The following is a 21143-nucleotide window of genomic DNA, read 5'->3' on the forward strand; positions in this document are numbered from 1 at the left end:
CTGTAAAATACCAATAAAATATATATATTTTTTAAAAAGCTTCCAGCCCTAGCTGGATTTGCTTAGTGGTGAGAGCATCAATCTGCCAACTTAAGGGTTGCAGGTTTGATTCTGATCAAGGGCATGGGTAGTCTGGTTTCAGGCTCAATACCTAGCCCTGGTCAGGGCACATGCAAGAGACAGCCAATGGATGTCTCTCTCACATCAATGTTTCTCTCTATCTCTACCCTTCCCTTAATCTCTCTCAAAAAATTAATGGAAAAAGTATCCTTGAGTGAGGATTAACAACAACAAAAGAAGACCCTTATAATAACAGCTGAGTTTATGCTCATAAACTAACTTAGCACAGTGTTTCTACATACACTCAGGATCGAGATAGTTACCAGAAAGGCCAATTGATGAGAAGGCTGGACTTTCTCAATGACCTCTGGGAAAGGAGGGAGAGACTAGGAATTAAAACTCTATAAAAACTCTTAACCAGATTTGATCATCTTCTGGGATAGTGAACACATACATGTGCTCAATGGTTGGTTCACTCCAGTTCCATGGGAACAGAAGCTTCTATATTCAGGAATCCTTCAGACCATGCACTATGTACCTATTCATCTGTATGCTTTATAGTATAAGTATTTCTCCCCTGAGGCCTGCTCTAACAAATTAATGGAACCCAAAAAAAGCTCATGAGGACTTCCAATTTATAGCCAGTTGGTCAGAAACACAGGTGACAATCTAAACTTGTGATTGAAATCTGAAAGGGTACAGTCTTATGGGACTGAAATCTTTTTTTTTTTTAATATATTTTATTGATTGTCCACAGAGAGGAAGGGAGAGGGATAGAGAGCTAGAAACATCGATGAGAGAGAAACATCGATCAGCTGCCTCCTGCACACCCCCCACTGGGGATGTGCCTGCAACCAAGGTACATGCCCTTGACCGGAATCGAACCTGGGACCCTTCAGTCCGCAGGCCGACGCTCTATCCACTGAGCCAAACCGGTCAGGGCGGGACTGAAATCTTAACTTGTAAAGTCTGACACTATTATCTGTGTAGATTGTTTCAAAACAGAGTCAAATTTGTTGGGCCTCCAGGTTTAATAATTCGAAGGATAGACACCTAAAAAAAAGTAATAAAGGCAATCACAGTCTGTGAAACATGGTTCAAGGAGCAATGGAGATATAAGAGGTTAAGGAAATCAGGATATACAGTCTGGGGCAAAAGTAGGTTTGTAGTTGTTTATATTAAAAATGATGCAATAATTAATAGATAATAATATAAGTATAAACCCTGTGTTTCATGTACTCACCAATAAAAACCTACTTTTGTCCTGTATTTGAAGAAAAGATAAAGTTCAATGATGGGATCACTGAGGTAATCAGGACAAAGTTACTGAAAGTGAGGACTCAAAGATTATTCCAGGAATTATGTGGTGTGAGGCACTGGGTAGGTAGAATACAACAAGAGATATTATTGAAGTTCAGAATAAGGGGATTTAGGGTGCATTGTGAAACAAAGTTTAAGATGATTATTACATGTCCAAGTACCAAGATGAAGAAATTGGTGGAATGTATAAATCTTATATAAGGTCTATTCTGAAAATACAGGTATGGGTCCCATCAACATACACAAATTCTTTAAAGAAGAGACTGAGACTGGTTTTCTTTTTAAGGTTTTTTTTTTTTTTTTCTGGTAATCCTCACCCAAGGATATTTTTCCCATTGCTCTTTAGACAGAGTAGAAGAGAGGGACACGAGGAGGGAGGAACAGAGAGAGAGAGAGAGAAATATCAATGTGAGACACACATTAATTTGCTGCCTCCCACAAGCATCCTGACCAGGGCCGGAATTGAACCTGCAATCCAGGTACATGCCCTTGAACAGAAATCGAATTGGACACTTTGGGCTGACACTCTAACCACGTAGCCACACCAGCCAGGGCTTTAGTGATATATTTTTTTGAGTTGCGTAAAAACTGGATTTATTTTATACTGTGGGTTTGTGGAAGGCAAAAGCAATGACCATTTTGGCTCACATTTCTGTATATCTTAACGTGTGAAACATTCACCTACACAACAGTTTGATAAGTAAAACATATACAAAAATAGAGATAAATGAACACAAATATTCCCAGCAGATTTACTTATAATACCCCAAACCTGGAAATAACCAACATCATAGATCAATAGGCAGTCATTATCCGTAGAACACAATACTACTCACCAATCAAAAATTAACTATTCACATAAGGTTAAGTGTCGAATCTCAAAATAACTGTATTGCATGAAGAAAACCACTATTTGTTAAACAACACACCTGATAGTGCCTATAAAATTAGGAAAAATACGAACTATTATATAGGAATCTTTAGTGATTTTTTAAAATTGATTCTTCGAGAGGGGTGGGGGGAGAAAACCATAAATGTGAAAAACATCAATTGATTTTCTCCCATACAAGCCCTGACCCAAAGATTGAACCCACAACCTAGGAATATTCCCTGATCCCCAACAGGAGTGAACCTCCATCAATTTTATGTTCAGGTAAACTCTCCAACTGAGCCACATGGGCCAGAGCTTTATAATTATTTTTTTTTTTACTGAAAAAAAAAATTTTTTTTAAGATAGAGGAAGGAGACGAAGAGAAGGAAACATCGATATGAAAGGAAAACATTGATCAGCTGCCTCATGCATGCCCCTAACAGGAATTGATCCTGCAACCTGGACATGTGCCCTGACCAGAAATCTAATTGTGACTCCTGTTTTCATCTGGTTCATAGGATGACATTCAATCACTGAGCCACACCAGCTGGGCTCCCACCGACTTTTTTGTTTTTGTTAATCCTCACTGAAGATATCTTTTTTTTTTTTTTAATTTATTGATTTTTTACAGAGAGGAAGGAAGAGGGATAGAGAGTTAGAAACATCGATGAGAGAGAAACATCCATCAGCTGCCTCTTGCACACCTCCTACTGGGGATGTGCCCGCAACCAAGTTATGTGCCCTTGACCGGAATCGAACCTGGGACCTTTCAGTCTGCAGGCTGACGCTCTATCCACTGAGCTAAACCGGTTTTGGCCTCACTGAGGATATCTTTTGTGAAAATAGATTTTTTTTTTTTAACATATTTTATTGATATTTCACAGAGAGGAAGGGAGAGGGATAGAGAGCCAGAAACATCGATGAGAGAGAAACATCGATCAGCTGCCTCCTGCACACCCCCCACTGGGGATGTGCCCGCAACCAATGTACATGCCCTTGACCGGAATCGAACCCGGGACCTCTCAGTCCGCAGGCCGACGCTCTATCCACTGAGCCAAACCGGTTTCTGCTGAAAATAGATTTTTATTGATTTCAGAGAGGAAGGGAGAGGAAGAGAGATAGGAACAACAATGATGAGAATCATCGATCAGTTGCCTCCTGCACGCCCCCTACCGGAGATCTAATTCGAAACCTGGGCATGTGCCCCTGACCAGAATCAAACCCGGGACCCTTCAGTCTGCAGGCCGACGTTCTATTCATTAAGCAAAACTGGCTAAGGCAAAATATTTTTTCCATTGCTTTTCAGAGAGAGTAGAAGAGGGAGGGAGGAGGAAAGAGAAAGAGAAAGATCAATGTCAGAGAGACACATCAACTAGTTGCCTCCCCCACACATCCGACCTGGAGCGGGGAGTGAATCTGCAACTGGGGTACGGCATGTTCTTGACTGGGAATCGAACCCCTGACCCTTTAGTTCGAGGGCTGATATTCTAACCACTAAACACACTCGCCAGGGCTTTCCATTGATTTTTAGAGATTGGAAATGAGGGGAGAAGGGGAGAAAAAGAGAGAGAGGAGAGAGAAACACCAATGTGACAGAGATAAATTGATTGGTTACCTCCCGCATGCCCCCCTACCAAGGGTGGGGATCAAACCTGCAACCCAGGTCCGTGTGCCCTTGACCAGCAATCCAATCCTGAATGCTATAACCATTGAGCACACTGGCCAGGGCATCTATCTTTTATACTGCTGATAACTTCAAAAATATTAGGCTATCAAAATGCAAGTTTTAGCCAGGCCGGTGTGGCTAAGTGGTTGAGGATCGACCCGTGAACCAAGAGGTCATGAGATCCATTCCCGGTCAGGGCACATGCCCATGTTGCAGGCTTGATCCCCAATAGGGGGTGTGTAGGAATCAGCTAATCGATGTTTCTCTCTCATTGATGTTTCTATCTCTATCCTTCTCCCTTCCTCTCTCTAAAATCAATAAAAATGTATTTTTTTAAATGCAAGTTTTAAAGAAATAAGGCAATCACAACTATGGAACACATTAAACAGTGTTTAGGAAGATGACAGAAACTTTCTCATCAAGACGATAGCGTATCACAGAGATCACTGAAAGATAATCTGCAATTTTATATGACAGGAAACTTGGTTACCGGGGAGGAAGTGTCATTTGAACATGATGGGAAAATAATAAATTTTACTTTTATATCCTAGCAAAGAATAGTCTGAAAATGCAAACAATACCATTTAGTAAATAATAAAAAGAGAGTCTCATACTTAGGAACAAACTTAAGAAAAGGAACTGTAAAGCTTTTTTTTTTTTTTTAATGAAACTTAAAGTAAAGACCAAATTAGAGCCCTAGTCAGTTTGGCTCAGTGAATAGAGCTTCAGCCTGTGGACCCAAGGGTCCCAGGTTCGATTCCGGTCAAGGGCTCATACCTCAGTTGCAGGCTCCTCCCAGCTACAGCCTGGCAGGGCTCGTGCAGGCGGCAACCAATTGTTGTGTTTCTCTCAATATACTATAACCCAGTGAATTATATTTAATTTAATTACATGTTTTAAATAGGTAAATTGCATGGTATGTGAATTTAATCTAAGTAAAACCATTAAAAATATGATGTGACCCTGCCGGTGTGACTCAGTAGTTAAGCATCGACCTATGAACCAGGAAGTCATGGTTTGATTCCCGGTTGGGGCACATGCCCAGGTTTTTTAATTTTTATTTATTTAAATTTAAATTCTTTATTGCTTAAAGTATTACATAAGTCTCCCTTTTCCCCCATTGACCTCTCCCCAGCTGCTCCCACCCCCCCTACTGTCTGTGTCCATTGGTTATGCTCATATGCATGCATACAAGTCCTTTGGTTGATCTCTTCCACCCTCTCCCCTGCCTTCCCTCTTAGGTTGAATGGTCTGTTAGATGCTTCTGTGTCTCTGGATCTATTTTTGTTCATCAGTTTATGTTGTTCATTATATTCCACAAATGAGTGAGATCATGTGATATTTATCTTTCTCCGACCATGCCCGGGCTTTGAGCTCATTCCCCAGTGTGGGGCGTGCAGGAGGCAGCCAATCAATGATTCTCTTTCATCATTGATGTTTTTATCTCTCTCTTCCTCTCCCTTCCTCTCTAAAATCAATAAAAATATTTTTTAAAACATATACTGTGAAAACAAAAGCTTTAAAAAATGAATGCTGCCATTCATTTTCTAAGAATGAAGAAAAATCTGAATTAGGAAAACTAGGAAATAAGTCACATGAACCAGTTACAATGTAGGTTGGGCTGAAACTCATGTAGCATGCTAACAAGATCTTTTCTACTTAATCGAATGAAATGGTAGAGACCTTTAAGAAGAGAGCTAAACATGTAAAGAACATCCCAGGTGATGCCAGGATGGACAGAATTTAAAATGTATAGTGCAGAAAAACAACCTAAATTTAAAATAGAATGGAGGAAATATGATTGCTGCTCTCACACAAAAAAGAGAAGTCATAGGCCAGCTGCCATGATCATGAGTAAAATACATAGAAAGAAAGTGTACATTAGACAATTTTTTCTACCCCCACGCCCCTCCATCCCTACCCCAACCTGACTGCACTCAAGATTTTGGCTTTAGCCCTATCGGTTTGACTCAGTGGATAGTCGGCCTGCGGACTGAAGAGTCCCAGGTTCGATTCCGGTCAGGGGCATGTACCTTGGTTGCAGGCACATCCCCAAGTAGAGGGTGTGCAGGAGGCAGCTGATCGATGTTTCTCTCTCATCGATGTTTCTAACTCTATCCCTCTCCCTTCCTCTCTGTAAAAAATCAATAAAATATATTTTTTTTAAAAAAGATTTTGGCTTTAGGGAAGAGTGAACAGCATGACTACCTTTATTAGACACTAAACAGTGGATTTACTGTTTGCCTTTCTTTTCTGAACTTTCACCCCCCGCCCGCCCCCGACAAAGAATTACCTCCTCTACATCTAGAAAGATCCATTCACACCAATTTTCCCCAATCTCTCATTTGGTCCAGGACTTCATTAATTAGCTTCATTGATTACTCTTGGCTTTTTTCCCCTTTTAATCTTGCCCTATGTGTAATTTTGGGCCAAACTTCTCCTGAAAACTGATCCCTCAAATGAATTTCTGGTGATCTCTAGGCTGCCCGCCAGGAACATCTGAATTTCAGTTCAGACTCAAATTGGAAAACAGTTACATGGACTAGTAAATTTTACCAAACACTAAATGTACACATTTCTTAAAGTAAAACAGGCCAATAAAAATATCTTCAAAACTGAACTTGACCCAAACTGATCAATCTTCCTGGTTCAATTCCAGATAGAAAATTGTTTTGATTTTCAACCTCATCTCAAGATGTTTAGAGAGGAAACCAGTTAAAGACACCCGTACCTATTAGTTCTATCTCCAGGTCTCTGGCAGGTTCTCCATTAGACAATACTGAGGGAGTAGTCAATTTGGGAGTCCATTTCACAGAACAGAAGGAGGTCAACTCATGGGAATAGAGGAGATATTTAATATTGATGAGAACTGAGTATGAAGAACCTTGACAGGACAGAGGTAAAGAACACATAAATGCACTGTGAAAACGAGGTTATCACGGGACCCACCATCCAAGATGGGGTTGGGTGTTATGGAGGAAAATCACTATTTTCCAACAGAGCAGGTAGGCCCTGTAGTAAGGAAAAAATGATGAATTGCCTGCCTCAGTGGTTGAGTGTTGACCTATGAACCACGGGGTTACAGTTCAATTCCCAGTCAGGGTACATGCCCGGGTTGCAGGCTCAATCCCCCGTGTAGCAAGTGAGGAGGCAGCTGATCAATGATTCTCTCTCATCACTGATGTTTCTATCTCTCCCTCCCTCTCTGAAGTCAATAAAAATATATTAAGAAAAAGGTGATGAATTCAAAGTTCTGTCTTTCCAGAGAGGCCTGGCAAGTGGAATTTCATAGCAAGAGAGGTGCTAACACAGGCAGAGACAGTGTGGCTGTGGATAAAGAAATAAAAAAGATCTGAGAATCACAGGACAAAGAAAACCACACAAACAAAAACAAGAGTAGATAAAATAAATGGGTCAGAGCTCAGAAGAGACAAATGGGGTATGTTATATTCTAATTTTTACAAAGAAAAAAGAGTTCTCGTATGTGGAAGAATGGTTTGAGTTTCCTCATTCACTGACACCGTCTGACTAGAATGTGACTTCCCAGTCGCCCACCTTGCTGGTTCTCACCCCCTCACCTGGAGAGACTAGACAGTGAAGTTCATCCTGTACTATCCACAATTCCTTCCCTTGTTCCAATTTGGAGAGTGCATCTGGTTTGGGTACTTGATATCCTGTGCAAGAAAAATGATAAAAGACTGAATTGAGTGGGATTTGTCAAGAAGGGAGAATGAACAGGTTTCACATCTAACACAATAATTTTTCTTTTGGAGAGGGGGCTTAATATCTTGTCTGGGGCAAGAGAAGGATCTGAGATTGCATCATTTCAGAGAACTGGAGTTATTCTGAAGTTAAGCAGCCGAGAAAGGAAAAAGCCACTAACAGGGCAGCGTCTGAGTGACACAGGGAAGTTGTCCTCACCCAGGGACATTAGGTGGCTATAGGTCTCCATCATCACGTCCCTGTACAGGTTCTTCTGCTCTGGGTCCAGGAGTTGCCACTCCTCCCAGGTGAAGTCCACGGCCACATCGTGAAATGTCAGGGATTCCTGTAACAAGACCGTGCTGTTTAATGGCATGAAGGCTTTTAGATGCTATGGAAGAAATGTTATTTTTCTGACCATTTTCACTTTATAGGCTGCATCTATATAGTGAATGGGGTTTTATTTTATACACAGTGGAATAACCACATGCCTAGTAAAATACTACTTTATAATTGTTCATTCAGTCATCTATGAATTCATCCAATTAGGTGTTACTATAATGTAAAGAAGTTAAATTTTTTTGTTAGCTTAGAAACACCTTTCGAATATTCAAAGTCATATATTTGAGATTATATATGTATATATTTTTTCCAGATTAATGAAGGCGTATTTTTAAAAATCTGAACCCAATAATTTTTTTAATTTTTATTGATTTATGAAAGAGAGGAAGGGAGAGGGAGAGACACAGAGAAAGAAACATCTTTTGGCTGCTTCCCTTATGTGCCCCTGACCGGGGATTGAACCTGAAACCTTTTTGGTGTACAGACCAATTGTGCCACTTGGCTGGGCATGAAGTTGTTTTTTTTTTGTTTTGTTTTGTTTTGTTTTGTTTTTTTTTAAATATATTTTATTGATTTTTTACAGAGAGGAAGGGAGAGGGATAGAGAGCTAGAAACATCGATGAGAGAGAAACATCGATCAGCTGCCTCCTGCACATCCCCCACTGGGGATGTGCCCGCAACCAAGGTACATGCCCTTGACCGGAATCGAACCCGGGACCCTTCAGTCCGCAGGCCGACGCTCTATGCACTGAGCCAAACCGGTTTCGGCTGTTTTGTTTTGTTTTAAATATATTTTTTTTATTTTTTACAGAGAGGAAAGAAGGATAGAGAGTTAGAAACATCGATGAGAGAGAAACATCAACCAGCTGCCTCCTGCACACCTCCTACTGGGGATGTGCCCGCAACCAAGGTACATGCCCCTGACCGGAATCAAACCTGGGACCCTTGAGTCCGCAGGCCAACGCTCTGTCCACTGAGCCAAACCGGTTAGGGCATGAAGTTGGTTTTTATAGACTTCTGCATATCCGTTACAGAAGAAAGAGAAAACAAACCCAATCACCTGAGCCTGAAGCATGTTCTTCTGTTCTCTGAAGAGCTGGTAACTGGGAGGCTCTGTCTTGGAGTGTTTGGGGTCTGCTCTCAATTTCTGCTCAGAAATCTGTCTTCAGTCAGGTGTGTCCCAGGAAATGCTGATACCCAACCTTGCAGCTTCCTCCTGCTTCTTCCTAGAATAACAGAACATTATTCTATTGTTCCTGGTGTCATCTTAAGATACGTCCAAACCCGCAGAGAATTTTTATGAGTTTATTTGAGTCAAACTGAAAACGCCAGGAAGCAAAATAAGAACAGATTGAGGCAATGCTTTACAGAATAGCAGTTCTGTACCTTATTTTATACATCAGAATCAAAGAAAAAGAGGGTTACATCAAATCCACTGGTAAGAGATTAGGGAAGGGGGAGAAAGCAAAGCAGGGAAATCTCTGGGACTGGGTAAAAAGTAAAAGAAAGAGACACATACTTCTTCTACAGAGGTAGGATAGGACAGTTAACAGTTAATAGTTAAAGTGATAACAACAACAATGGAGCTCTGAAATCGCTTGCCCTATGGGAGAGTGTGTCCTGAGGGGTCTGGAAAAAAATGTAACCTGACATTCCAAAGGCATGTTATCTTTGATGCAACAGGACAATGGACAGCCTGTTTGCTTTGTTGCTGCAGAGAGTAAGACGGTCACCAGCAGCTCTTCTGGAGCCATCCGAGGAAATTCCGCCAGGGTTCTCCTTCTTGCTGCGTTTGCTCAAACCTCCACGGACTGATCCGGAAATACGGCCTCAACCTGTGCCGCCAGTGTTTGGGTCAGTACGCGAAGGACATAGGCTTCGTTAAGTTGGACTAAGTCTGTGGTCGGCAAACTGCGGCTCGCGAGCCACATGCGGCTCTTTGGCCCCTTGAGTGTGGCTCTTCCACAAAATACCACGGCTTGGGTGAGTCTATTTTGAAGAGGTGGCGTTAGAAGAAGTTTAAGTTTAAAAAATTGGGCTCTCCAAAGAAATTTCAATCGTTGTACTGCTGATATTTGGCTCTGTTGACTAATGAGTTTGCCGACTACTGGTAAAGTGAACGTCCATGAATGAGTCATTCAAGACATCTACCTTATGACAGAATGCTATCTCTTTTTATATAAAATTAAAAAAAAAGAAAAACCTTCCAAAAAAACAACAACGGACAGGCTCAGTTAAGGCATACAATGACTGGATTGAGCGTTGTCCCATGCACCAAGAGATTGCTGGTTCGATTCCTGGTCAGGGCGCGCAAGAGGCAGCAGACTGATGTTTCTCTATCATTGATGTTTCCATCTTCTCTCCCTCTCCCTTCCTCTCTGAAATCAATAAAACTATATATATATTTTTAAAAAAGAATGTAATCAGCCAAATATCCTACTGTAGACAGTGATTTAAAAAGCCCTAGCCGGGCCCTAGCCAGTTTTGCTCAGTGGATAGAGCGTTGGCCTGTGGACTGAAGGGTCTTGGGTTCAATTCCAGTCAAGGGCATGTACTTTGGTTGCAGGCTCAATCCCCGGGGGGCATATGGGAGGCAACCAATCGTGTCTCTCTCACATCAGTGTCTCTCTCACATCGATGTTTCTCCCTGTGTGTCTCTACCGCCCCTCCACTCTCTCTAAAATTAATGGAAAAATATCCTCGAGTGAGGATTAACAACAACAACAAAAAAGTAAATGCGCTTCACAGCTTCTACTAGGTTTTCAGAGCTTCTCCCAGGGCTGGAGTTTCTTCAAGTCAAACAGCCCAAAGAACCAACATCCCACAGAGGCATGTGTCAGGGTGGGAAATGCTCCCCTTCATACTCAAGGAATAATGTAGTTAAAAGAGAAAATTCTCTCCCAGAAACGACTAACAGATTGTCACATATATGCTGGTTAGAACTGCACCATGTACCTAAGCTTGTTCACATTAATTCGATCACTAGCAATGGGAATTGGAACCACCAAGGTTGGCTAAGACAGACCAAGACTTAGTAATACACTGGCATAGGCGTCATGTTACCAGAGGGATGGGTATTACATAAAATAGAGATTCAGTTAGCAAAGAAACACCTAGGAACATATGACAGGCAAATACGCAACAGTGTCTGCTGCTGTGTCCTCAGACGTGAGTGCAGGCGTTGGCAAACATTCTCTGAAAGAGACAGGTTAACATTTTCCAATTTGCAGACCAAAACCTGTGTCACAACGACCTAATTTTGCCTTTGCAGCGAGAAAAGTGCCACAAAGGATACTTGACAAATGCATGTTGTTGGCTTATCTTCTGAATTTGAAGTTAGTCAGCTACTAGATTAAAAGTAAAAAAACAGCCGAAACCGGTTTGGCTCAGTAGATAGAGCGTCGGCCTGCGGACTGAAGGGTCCCGGGTTCAATTCCGGTCAAGGGCATGTACCTTGGTTGTGGGCACATCCCCGGTGGGGGGTGTGCAGGAGGCAGCTGATCGATGTTTCTCTCTCATCGATGTTTCTTTTTAAATACATTTTATTGATTTTTTACAGAGAGGAAGGGAGAGGGACAGAGAGTTAGAAACATCGATCAGCTGCCTCCTGCACACCCCCCACCGGGGACGTGCCGGCAACCCAGGTACGTGCCCTTGACCGGAATCGAACCTGGGACCTTTCAGTCCACAGGCCTATGCTCTATCCACTGAGCCAAACCGGTTTTGGTTCTCTCATCGATGTTTCTAACTCTTTATCCCTCTCCTTTCCTCTCTGTGAAATATCAATAAAATATATTTTAAAAAAAATAAAAAGTAAAAACACAGCCGAAACCGGTTTGGCTCAGTGGATAGAGCGTAGGCCTGCGGACTCAAGGGTCCCAGGTTCGATTCCGGTCAAGGGCATGTACCTTGGTTGCGGGCACATCCCCAGCGGGGGGTGTGCAGGAGGCAGCTGATCGATATTTCTCTCTCATTGATGTTTCTAGCTCTCTATCCCTCTCCCTTCCTCTCTGTAAAATATCAATAAAGTATATATTTTTTTAAAAAAGTAAAAAAACAACAACACAAACAAAACAGAAGTGTTGGAAATAGTACCCTAGGCCCTAATGCCTTCTGTCCCAACAGCAGCCGATTATTAAACACCAATAATCCCCCGCGTCCAAAACTTGACCCTCACAAACCTCTCCGCACCACAGGACACCGATCACACTTCCTTTATTAAACAGAAACCTGGGTCGGACACCCCCATGTGACGGCCACCCACACAGGCCCAAAATCTCTAAGCTGCGTATTCAATCCCCAACCTGAACCCGACACCGCCGATCTTCCGAAATGCCTCCTAGATCCCTTTACAAGCGGGGTGACCTACAGGACCCCAGACCCTGACAGACTCTTCATCTGTGCACCGACCCCCGGGGCACCCCGACCACACACAGATGCCTCTGCTCCCCCTCAAATACCTCGTCCCGTTTCCATATAGTCCCCTTAGCACCCTCCTCCCGGGCGCTTCTTTCTCCTCTCCCGCTCCGACCCCGGTAATAATTCCAAGCTCCGCACGACACCACGTGTACACGTCACACCGCGAGAAACCAAACTTCTGCTGTGACCGAAACACATCCGGGTACAAAGCCACACACTCACCCGAGTTTTTCCCCAAAACCACAAGAGGAGCGCAAACGTGCTATTTCCCGGAAGTCTCCGACTGGGGCACTGGTCCCGCTCGTCTACGGTGGCCGATCAGGGTCGCGGGCGTTTGCCGAAGCGGTAAACCGTTTCCGGCTTTCAGCGGCAATATGTCTGCGCCTGACTCGCGATGCCGCCACGGAGGCCGCCATGTCGTGGGACCTGAACTGCCGTACAGAAGGCAAAGGTGCAATTTCACCACCAGAAGCCTGGGAGAGCTGGAAAGTTAGAAGCTCCAGAAATTATCTCCTTTCCTGCACTTCTGCTCTTGTGGAAAATGAGTGTATTTTCAGAGATCCGAGTTTCTTGAGGCGAATGCGGAGCGAGGAAAATATCGTTCAGTGGGCTAGGCAAAGAAGTCATATGGCCTCAACCTTTATTTAACAGTTTGTTTTTGTGTGTGTTTTTTAAAAATATACTTTTATTGATTTCAGAGAGAGGGAGAGATAGAAACATCAATGAGAGAGAATCACTGACCCGCTGCCTCCTGCACGCCCCCTATTGGAGATGGAGCCCACAACAGGGGCACGTGCCCTTGACTGGAATGGAACCTGGGGCCCTTCAGTCCGCAGGCCAACCTCTGTGCTCTGAGCCAACCCAGCTAGGGTTAATGCATACCTTCTATGTGATTCTACTTACCATTCAACTAGTTCACGCATGATATTATTATAGCCACTTCATATTTACATATAGATATACATAAATATTTTATAATATGGAAATGCTTATGAGAAATTAAAATGAAATTATACATTTTTCCCAGTTTTATTGAGATACTAGTGGCCGGGTGCATGAAATTCGTGCACATTAAAAGGGGGACCCAAAGTCAAGTCCCTGCTTACCCACATGCGCCTCAAAATGGTGTGAGACCCAGACCCGGCCGCGCCCCCCCCCCCCATTGGGCTAGATCCAGACCCGGCCAGTCCCACCCTTGTCAAGCCCTGCTGGGCAGAGGGCATAGCCTCAGGTCCCCTTGCCCGGTGCCAGGACGGGGGCAGGCCTGAGGTCCCCCAGATGGGGCAGGTGGCGTGCCTTGAGGTCTCCCATCAAGCCCCGCCAGGCAAGGGGGGGGGGCGCAGCCTCAGGTCTCCCAGCCTGGCACCGGGAGGGGGGCGCAGCCTCAGGTCCCCTGTCAAGCCCCGCTGGGCGGGGGGGGTGCGGCCTGAGTTCCCCCGACCCAGCACTGGGGGTGCATCTTAAGGTCCCCCGTCAAGCCCCGCTGGGTGGGGTGCACGGCCTGAGGTCCCCTGTCAAGCCCTTCAGGGTGGGGGGGCGCAGCCTGAGGTCCCCTGTTAAGCCCTGCTGGGTAGGGGTTGCAGCCTGAGGTCCCCTATCAAGCCCCATGGGGGTGGGGGAGGGTGTAGCCTCAGGTCCCTGCTGATTGCTCATTAAGGCTCCTTAAGGGAACTTTGCTTCAGCTGTGGGTGCAGCCATCTTTGTGATGGAGTGATGGTCAATTAGCATATTCCCTCTTTTATTAAATAGGATAATTGACAAAGATTAGACCTACTTTTAAAAAATATATATTTTATTGACTTTTTACAGAGAGGGGAAGGGAGAGGGATAGAGAGTCAGAAACATAGATGTGAGAGAAACATCAATCAGCTGCCTCCTGCATACCCCCCCACCGGGGATGTGCCTGCAACCAAGGTACATGCCCTTGACTGGAATCGAACCTGGGACCCTTCAGTCCGCAGGCTGATGCTCTATCCACTGAGCCAAACCGGTCAGGGCTAGACCTATTTTTTTTTTTTTTTAATTTTCACTGAAGGATATTTTTTTCATTGATTTTTTTAGAGAATGGAAGGGATGGGGAGAGACCGAGAGAGAGAAACACTGAGACACATCGATTGGTTGCCTGCCATACGCACCCTGACCAAGGCTGGGCATTGAGCCTGCAACCGAGGTACATGCCCTTTACTGGAATCAAACCCATAAGTCTTGTAAGACTGAGAGCAGAGGATCCACGTAAACTGTGTCTTGACTTCTGATGGATAGAAACTGAGGTAATAAACGTGTGTAGTTTTAAACCAGTAAGTCTGTGGGAATTTGTTACCCATCAATAGAAAACTAGTACAGTTATTGATACAGAAAATTTTAACAAAAGTGTGAGAAGCAGCTAAACCAGTATAGGGAGAGAAATTTACATCCTGGTTTATGCTCTATACTGTCAGATACATTAGTTCACTTAAATTCGCATCTCTTGGAAAGCCTTGTTCAAAGCACACAGCTAAGGGGGAGAGCCCTACAAAAGGGAAAGATATGCTCATGCCACTTTTCAGCCAAAATTATTTGCAGATGAAAGACTGCTCAACTAGAAAATGTAAAGGAATCACTTTCAGTAATACCAAGAGCAATGCAATTTCTCTATTAGACCACACAACTTAGAAGCCAGGGCCCAGCTGGTGTGGCTCAGTGGTTGAGCGTCAACCTGTAAACCAGGAGGTCACAGTTTGATTTCCAGTCAGGGCACATGCCCGGGTTGCGGCGTCAATCCCCAGTAGAGGGCATGCAGGAGGCAGCCGATCGATGATTCTCTGTCATTATTAATATGATGAAATCAGCCCTAACCGGTTGGGCTCAGTGGCTAGAGCGTTGACCTGTGGACTGAAGGGTCCCAGGTTCGATTCCAGGCAAGGGCATGTACCTTGGTTGTGGGCACATCCCCAGTACGAGGTGTGCATGAGGCAGCTGATTGATGTTTCTCTCTCATCGATGTTTCTAACTCTCTCTCTCCCTTCCTCTCTGTAAAAAAATCAATAAAATATATTTTTTAAAAAATATGATCAAATCAATAAAAATATATTTGAACATAAATAAAATTTAGAAGTCAGGAATTTTTTTAAAAAGGTACTACTTATAATTGCATAGAAGTATCTGTAGGAATAAGTGTAACCAGAAATGGCTGAGATATACAGAAAAAGAGACACAACAAATCCTGGAGGTGGGTGGGAGAATCTGGAGGAGCAGAGACTCACAACAGGTTACTATAACTGAGTACATAAGTCAAGCTTATCCAAATTTATGTATACATTGAATGGACTCTAGTCATCTTATCAGTAGTTCACCTGCCTAATGAGACACTATTTCAGACATTAAGAAAATCTGTAATCATTTTATACTATAAAATCTATACTAATAAAAGGATAATATGCTAATTAGACAGAACATCTTCCAGATGACCTTCCGGACAAAGCCATGTTGGCAGGGCCAAGGCAGAGGAGGTTAGAGGTGATCAGGCAGGCAGGGGAGAGCAGTTAGGGCAAACAGGCTGTCAGAGGAGAGCAGTTAGGGGGATCAGGCCAGCAGGGGAAAGCAGTTAGGGGGATCAGGCCAGTAGGGGAGAGCAGTTAAGGGGATCAGGCCAGCAGGGGAGAGCAGTTAGAGGAATCAGGCCGGCAGGGGAGAGCAATTAGGGGGATCAGGCCAGCAGGCAGGTGAGCAATTAGGAGCCAGAGGTCCTGAGGGGTTCCAGGTTGTAGAGAGTGCAGGCTGAGCTGGGGTGACCCCCTTCCCATGCACAAATTTTGTGCACTGGGCCTCTAGTATGTTTATAATTAGAGATAAAGTGATCAAATAGAAATAAAGTGATCAAATGGAAGGATATCTATGCTATACAGATCATTTCAAATATGAAGGAAGCACAGATACAGACTCTTTAAAAAAGACATGTATGCTGTCATGGCCAGTATAGCTCATGGTTGGAGCACTGTCCTGCACCCTGCAGGGTCACAGGTCCGATTCCCAGTCAGAGCACACACCCAGGTTACGGTTCCATCCCCAGTTGGGGCACGTACAGGAGGCAACCAATCGATGTTTCTCTCTCACATTGGTGTTTTTCTCTCTCTCCCTTCCTCCCTCTTGAAAACTTTTATTAATCTTAAAATTAAAAAGACACACATCTAGTGCTTTCACTTATCAGAGCTCAGGGTAATAAAAATCATTACTTGTGTAAAATGAACATGAAAGGAGATATCCAAGTCAATTGTGGAGGAAAGTTGGAGGCAGAGAACAAAGCACATTATTTTATGCCACACACTAGATCCTATCTAACTGCTTGGTTTGTTAGGAAGATAACTACAGAGTATTTACAAGAGAAGACAAAAGAGGTTTTAATTAGTTCCTTGAGGAAGGTGTGAACTAGATTGGGATCAGCTGGATGAAGTATCATGCAGTCCCTTCCCAGCAAACATCTGAGCCGCAACCCACCTACAGCCCCAGGTGTCTCCACAGACATACCGTGGACTCCCCCAAAAAACAGAAAACAAAAACCTGATTCCAACTTAAACCTTAAGTCTGAACCAGGAACTCCCGTTCAGTAACAACCCCCCCCACCCCGCCTTAAGCTCCTCCCTACCGGAGCCCCCAGTAAATTGAGATTCTGTAAGAGACACCGCCTTCACTGACACCTACCAGTCCTGTTCCTAATACCCGTGGCCCACAGTGTCACACACTCGGGAACAAACCCTGACAGATGAACCCTGGGTCGTTAACATCTTCACATGCTTAAGGACACTGACCGCCAAGGGGAGGACCACGAAAGCCAACTCCCCAGTGACCGATGCAAAAGTCCCCCAGGGGCCCTTCTCCCGCCTCACAGGCCCCCAGTCCGCAGCCCCGCGCAGACCCCGACCCACCTGATTCTGGGCTTCTCAAGACTCCACGCAGCTACCAACAGCTCAAGTCACTTCCGAAACAGCCATCCCGGGGCGGAGCGCTTAATGCTGAGGCCTCCCATTTCTGGCTGTTGCTAAGGACGCTTCTGGACGTTCCAGGTCTGGTCCCGGTCGTAGGCGTGGCACTGTGACGTAACGTGACCACGCCCACTTCCCCAGATCCAGACCTAACTGGCCAACCTGGCATTGGTGGCTCCTCAGCAGCAGCAGCAAGAATAAAATTTTTAAAAACATACAATTTTGTTGATTTCAGAGAGGAAGAGATAGAAACATCAATGAGGAGAGAGAATCATTGATCGGCTGCCTCCTGCACGCCCCCTATTGGGGACTGAGCCCACAACCCAGGAACGTGCTCTTGACAGGAATCCAAGGTGACCTCCTGGTTCATAGGTCTACGCTCAACCACTGAGCCACACGGGCCAGGCAGCAAGAAGAAATTGTAATCACCTTTTGGACACTTCTTAGTCTCTTTGTGGATTAAGAACACCATGCTGCATACGTTTTCTGAGGCCAGCCTGGAGCAGTTTGTAGTCTATTCAGGCTTTTGGGCAAAGTAGGAAGATGGCAGTGCCCACATGCCATTACTGAGGAGCATCATGGGGGCGGCCATCTTCCTGGGGCAGAAAACAACCCGGGAGCTAATGTCATGGGGAGCCTTTGGACGAACAACGAAGTTGGTGGAGGAGACACTGGGGGCAGCAGACAGTCTGGGGACAGATCACTGGAAGGACTGAAGTCCTGGTGAGATTTGGGCATGGGGTGGACAGGGGGTGGGGTTGACTGAGGCCAGTCTGGATGAGCTTGGTCACCCACCTTTTGTAGGGGCAGAACCAATGGTGAGGGCAGGGCTCTGTGTAAATCGAGCCTACAGGCTTCACTGCACACGAGAAAACTGAAGGGGACAATCCAGTATATGAGAGGAAGGAGGGATTCCCCCTGGCTGGGACCAATAATGATACTTTCATTAACTGCCTATTTGACAGGTACTGTTTTTAAACTACATTCACTTCCTTTTTTAAAAAAAAAAATCTTCACTTGAGGATATTTTTCCATTGATTTGTAGAGAGTGGAAAAGACAGAGACATATCAATGTGAGAGAAACACATAGATTGGTTGCCTCCTGCACGCACCCGACCAGGGCCTGAGCTGAGGAGGAGCCTGTAACCAAGGTACATGCTCTTCACTGGAATGGAACCCCGGGACCCTTCCGTCTGCAGGCTGACGCTCTATCCACTGAGCCACAGCTAATATGGCTAAACTACACACACTTTTAACAACAAACCTGAGGCAGATTATACGTTACCGATCCACGGAGACAAAGGTGAGTTAAGGGACTTGCTCAAAGGCACACATTTTAGGATTGAAATCGGGCAGTGACTTCAGGACCCACTCCTAAGCGCTATTCAAGGTGAAGGGTGGATTTTATTGGAACCACACGGATCTGGGTGTGGAGGTAGCCTTAGGTGTGCATGTGCAGTAGGCTGCCTTCACCTGGAGTGGTCAAGCTTTGAAATGTGAGCTCAGCACAGGAAACAGCGCTTGGGAAAACCTGGCAGCAGGTCCTAGGGTCCTGACTGTTCCGTTCCAGGTGTGAGCTGATGTGACCTTGCCATGGCCACATCTGGAAATCACAGGACCAGAAGTGTAAGTCTGCTTGGTGGAGCTCTCATGGCTGATTCTTTGCTGAAGACTGTATGCCCTGAATCTATCCCATTATTAGCTATACTGTGAGGGTAGTGATGGGGACATTAATCCAGATTAAAATTTCCGCCAAAACCGGTTTGGCTCAGTGGATAGAGCGTCGGCCTGCGGACTGAAGGGTCCCGGGTTCGATTCCGGTCAAGAGCATGTACCTTGGTTGCGGGCACATCCCCAGTGGGAGGTGTGCAGGAGGCAGCTGATCGATGTTCCTCTCTCATCGATGTTTCTAGCTCTCTATCCCTCTCCCTTCCTCTCTGTAAAATATCAATAAAATATATTTAAAAAAAAAAAAAAAAAAAAAAAAAAAAAAAAAAAAAAAAAAATAAAATTTCCATAAAGGCTGCTCTTGTGCTGTTGTGTTCACTGATGTATCATGTGTATAAAACTGTACTTTTTTCCCCTTAAATTCAACAATCTAGAATTTATTTTTATTTTTTTTAAATATATTTTTATTGATTTCAGAAAGGAAGGGAGAGGGATAGATAGAAACATCAATGATGAGAATCATGGATCGGCTGCCTCCTGCATGCCCCCTACTGGGAGACTGAGCTAGCAACCTGGACATGACCAAAATCAAACCTGGGACCATTCAGTCCGAAGGTCAATGCCCTATCCACTGAGCCAACCCAGCCAGGGCTAAAACTGTACTTTTTCACAGTGATTGCACTTTATTTCTACAAGCAAATGATCAGAATGTCTTGAACTCTGAGACAGCCACAGCATGACAAATTTCCACTTCTTTTCCTATGAGGAAGACTCACTGTATATAACTGGAATATTATAGTCTCATGAGATCAAGAGAAAGAACCCCGAATAAAGGAGAAAGTGAAGAAGCCACTCTGAGGGCAGTGGGGAGGAATGAGGGAGATGGAAGTCCCATGTATCGATTCAGCAGGTCCCAGAGGAGCCGTGATCCTTATCACAGGTGATAGGCCAAATTTATAGATTCTCCAAAACATTACAAATAGATGTCACCTCCTTCCCCATTCTTAGAGACTAAGGTTTTCATTTTGTTTTTTGTTCTATTTATCTAGTAATCATCTTCCTTTTCTGTTTTCTTTATAACCAGTTAATAAATCTATCTTATACAAAAGGTTTTGGGTGACAATTCTGTCCTTTAGATCTATTTTCTATCAAATAGTTATAAAGATTAGCCAGTTAGCTCATTCATTCACTTTCCAAATATATATGAAATAAGGGTTTTTTGTGTTTTTTGTTTGTTTTTATGGGCTGGCAAATGTAAAATCATAGAATCTACTACTCACCGATATGATTTTCTAATACAATGGAAATAACAGTAATTTCTCTCATAGTCTCAGTTTACCTCATTGTCCTATATCTACTCCTCACATGACTGCTCAGCATGTGAAATATGACTAGTTGTGAAATAGAAAATGGTTTTTTATTAATTGGTGTTCAATTATTTTAACAATTAAAATTTAAATAAAGCCACTAAAATTAGGAAATTTATATCCTTGTGGAGAAAAGTAATGGGCTTAAAAATAACTTATTTGTGCCCTAACCGGTTTGGCTCAGTGGATAGAGCGACGGCCTGCGGACTGAAGGGTCCCGGGTTCGATTCCGGTCAAGGGCATGTACCTGGGTTGCAGGCACATCCCCAGTAGGGGGTGTGCAGGAGGCAGCTGATCGATGTTTCTCTCCCATCTATGTTTCTAACTCTCTATCCTTCTCCCTTCCTCTCTGTAAAAAATCAATAAAATATATTTAAAAAAAAAAATAACTTATTTGTGCCCTAGCCAGTTTGGCTTAATGGATAGAGCGTTGGCCTGCGAACTAAAGGGTCCCAGGCTCGATCCCCCCAGTGGCGGTGTGTAGGAGGCAGCTGATTGGTGATAATCTCTCATCATTGATGTTTCTATCTATCTCACTTCCTCTCTGAAATCAATAATATATAACTTATTTGTGTCCTGTGGTACTTAACTGCCAGCCACTAAAGAATCACTCCCCCGCCCTAGCCGGTTTGGCTCAGTGGATAGAGCATCGGCCTGGGGACTGAAGGGTCCCAGGTTCGATTCTGGCCAAGGACACATGCCTGAGTTGCAGGCTCGATCCCCAATAGGGGGTGTGCAGGAGGCATCTGATCAATGATGCTCTCTCTCAT

At 44.1% G+C, this 21143-nt stretch overlaps 2 protein-coding genes across 3 annotated transcripts in view; one reads left to right on the top strand and one right to left on the bottom strand.

Annotated features, from left to right (window-relative positions):
- The window catches only part of LOC308236224 (uncharacterized protein), a 39660-nt gene that overhangs the window by 5627 nt on the left and 12890 nt on the right, over positions 1 to 21143 (bottom strand). Inside the window, exons 1-4 of one of the 2 annotated variants that reach the window (XM_080645653.1) lie at positions 12422 to 12565; positions 9022 to 9187; positions 7839 to 7965; positions 7496 to 7591 (exon numbers count right to left, since the gene is read on the bottom strand). In XM_080645653.1, coding sequence (XP_080501779.1) covers positions 7496 to 7591; positions 7839 to 7965; positions 9022 to 9036 — 238 coding nt within the window. In that variant the 5' untranslated portion in view covers positions 9037 to 9187; positions 12422 to 12565. Of the gene's footprint in view, positions 1 to 7495; positions 7592 to 7838; positions 7966 to 9021; positions 9188 to 12421; positions 12566 to 21143 lie in introns of those variants that run through there. The other variant, XM_080645652.1, reaches the window with a different exon arrangement.
- Positions 9321 to 9856, top strand: LOC308235235 (small ribosomal subunit protein uS14-like; the record flags this gene model as incomplete). Its single annotated transcript, XM_080644017.1, has 2 exons — positions 9321 to 9399; positions 9687 to 9856. 2 exons carry the CDS (start codon positions 9321 to 9323, stop codon positions 9854 to 9856), a joined length of 249 nt encoding a protein of 82 aa, XP_080500143.1.

The sequence above is a fragment of the Plecotus auritus genome (assembly GCF_963455305.1).
Source record: "Plecotus auritus genome assembly, chromosome: 10".
NCBI lineage: Eukaryota > Metazoa > Chordata > Mammalia > Chiroptera > Vespertilionidae > Plecotus > Plecotus auritus.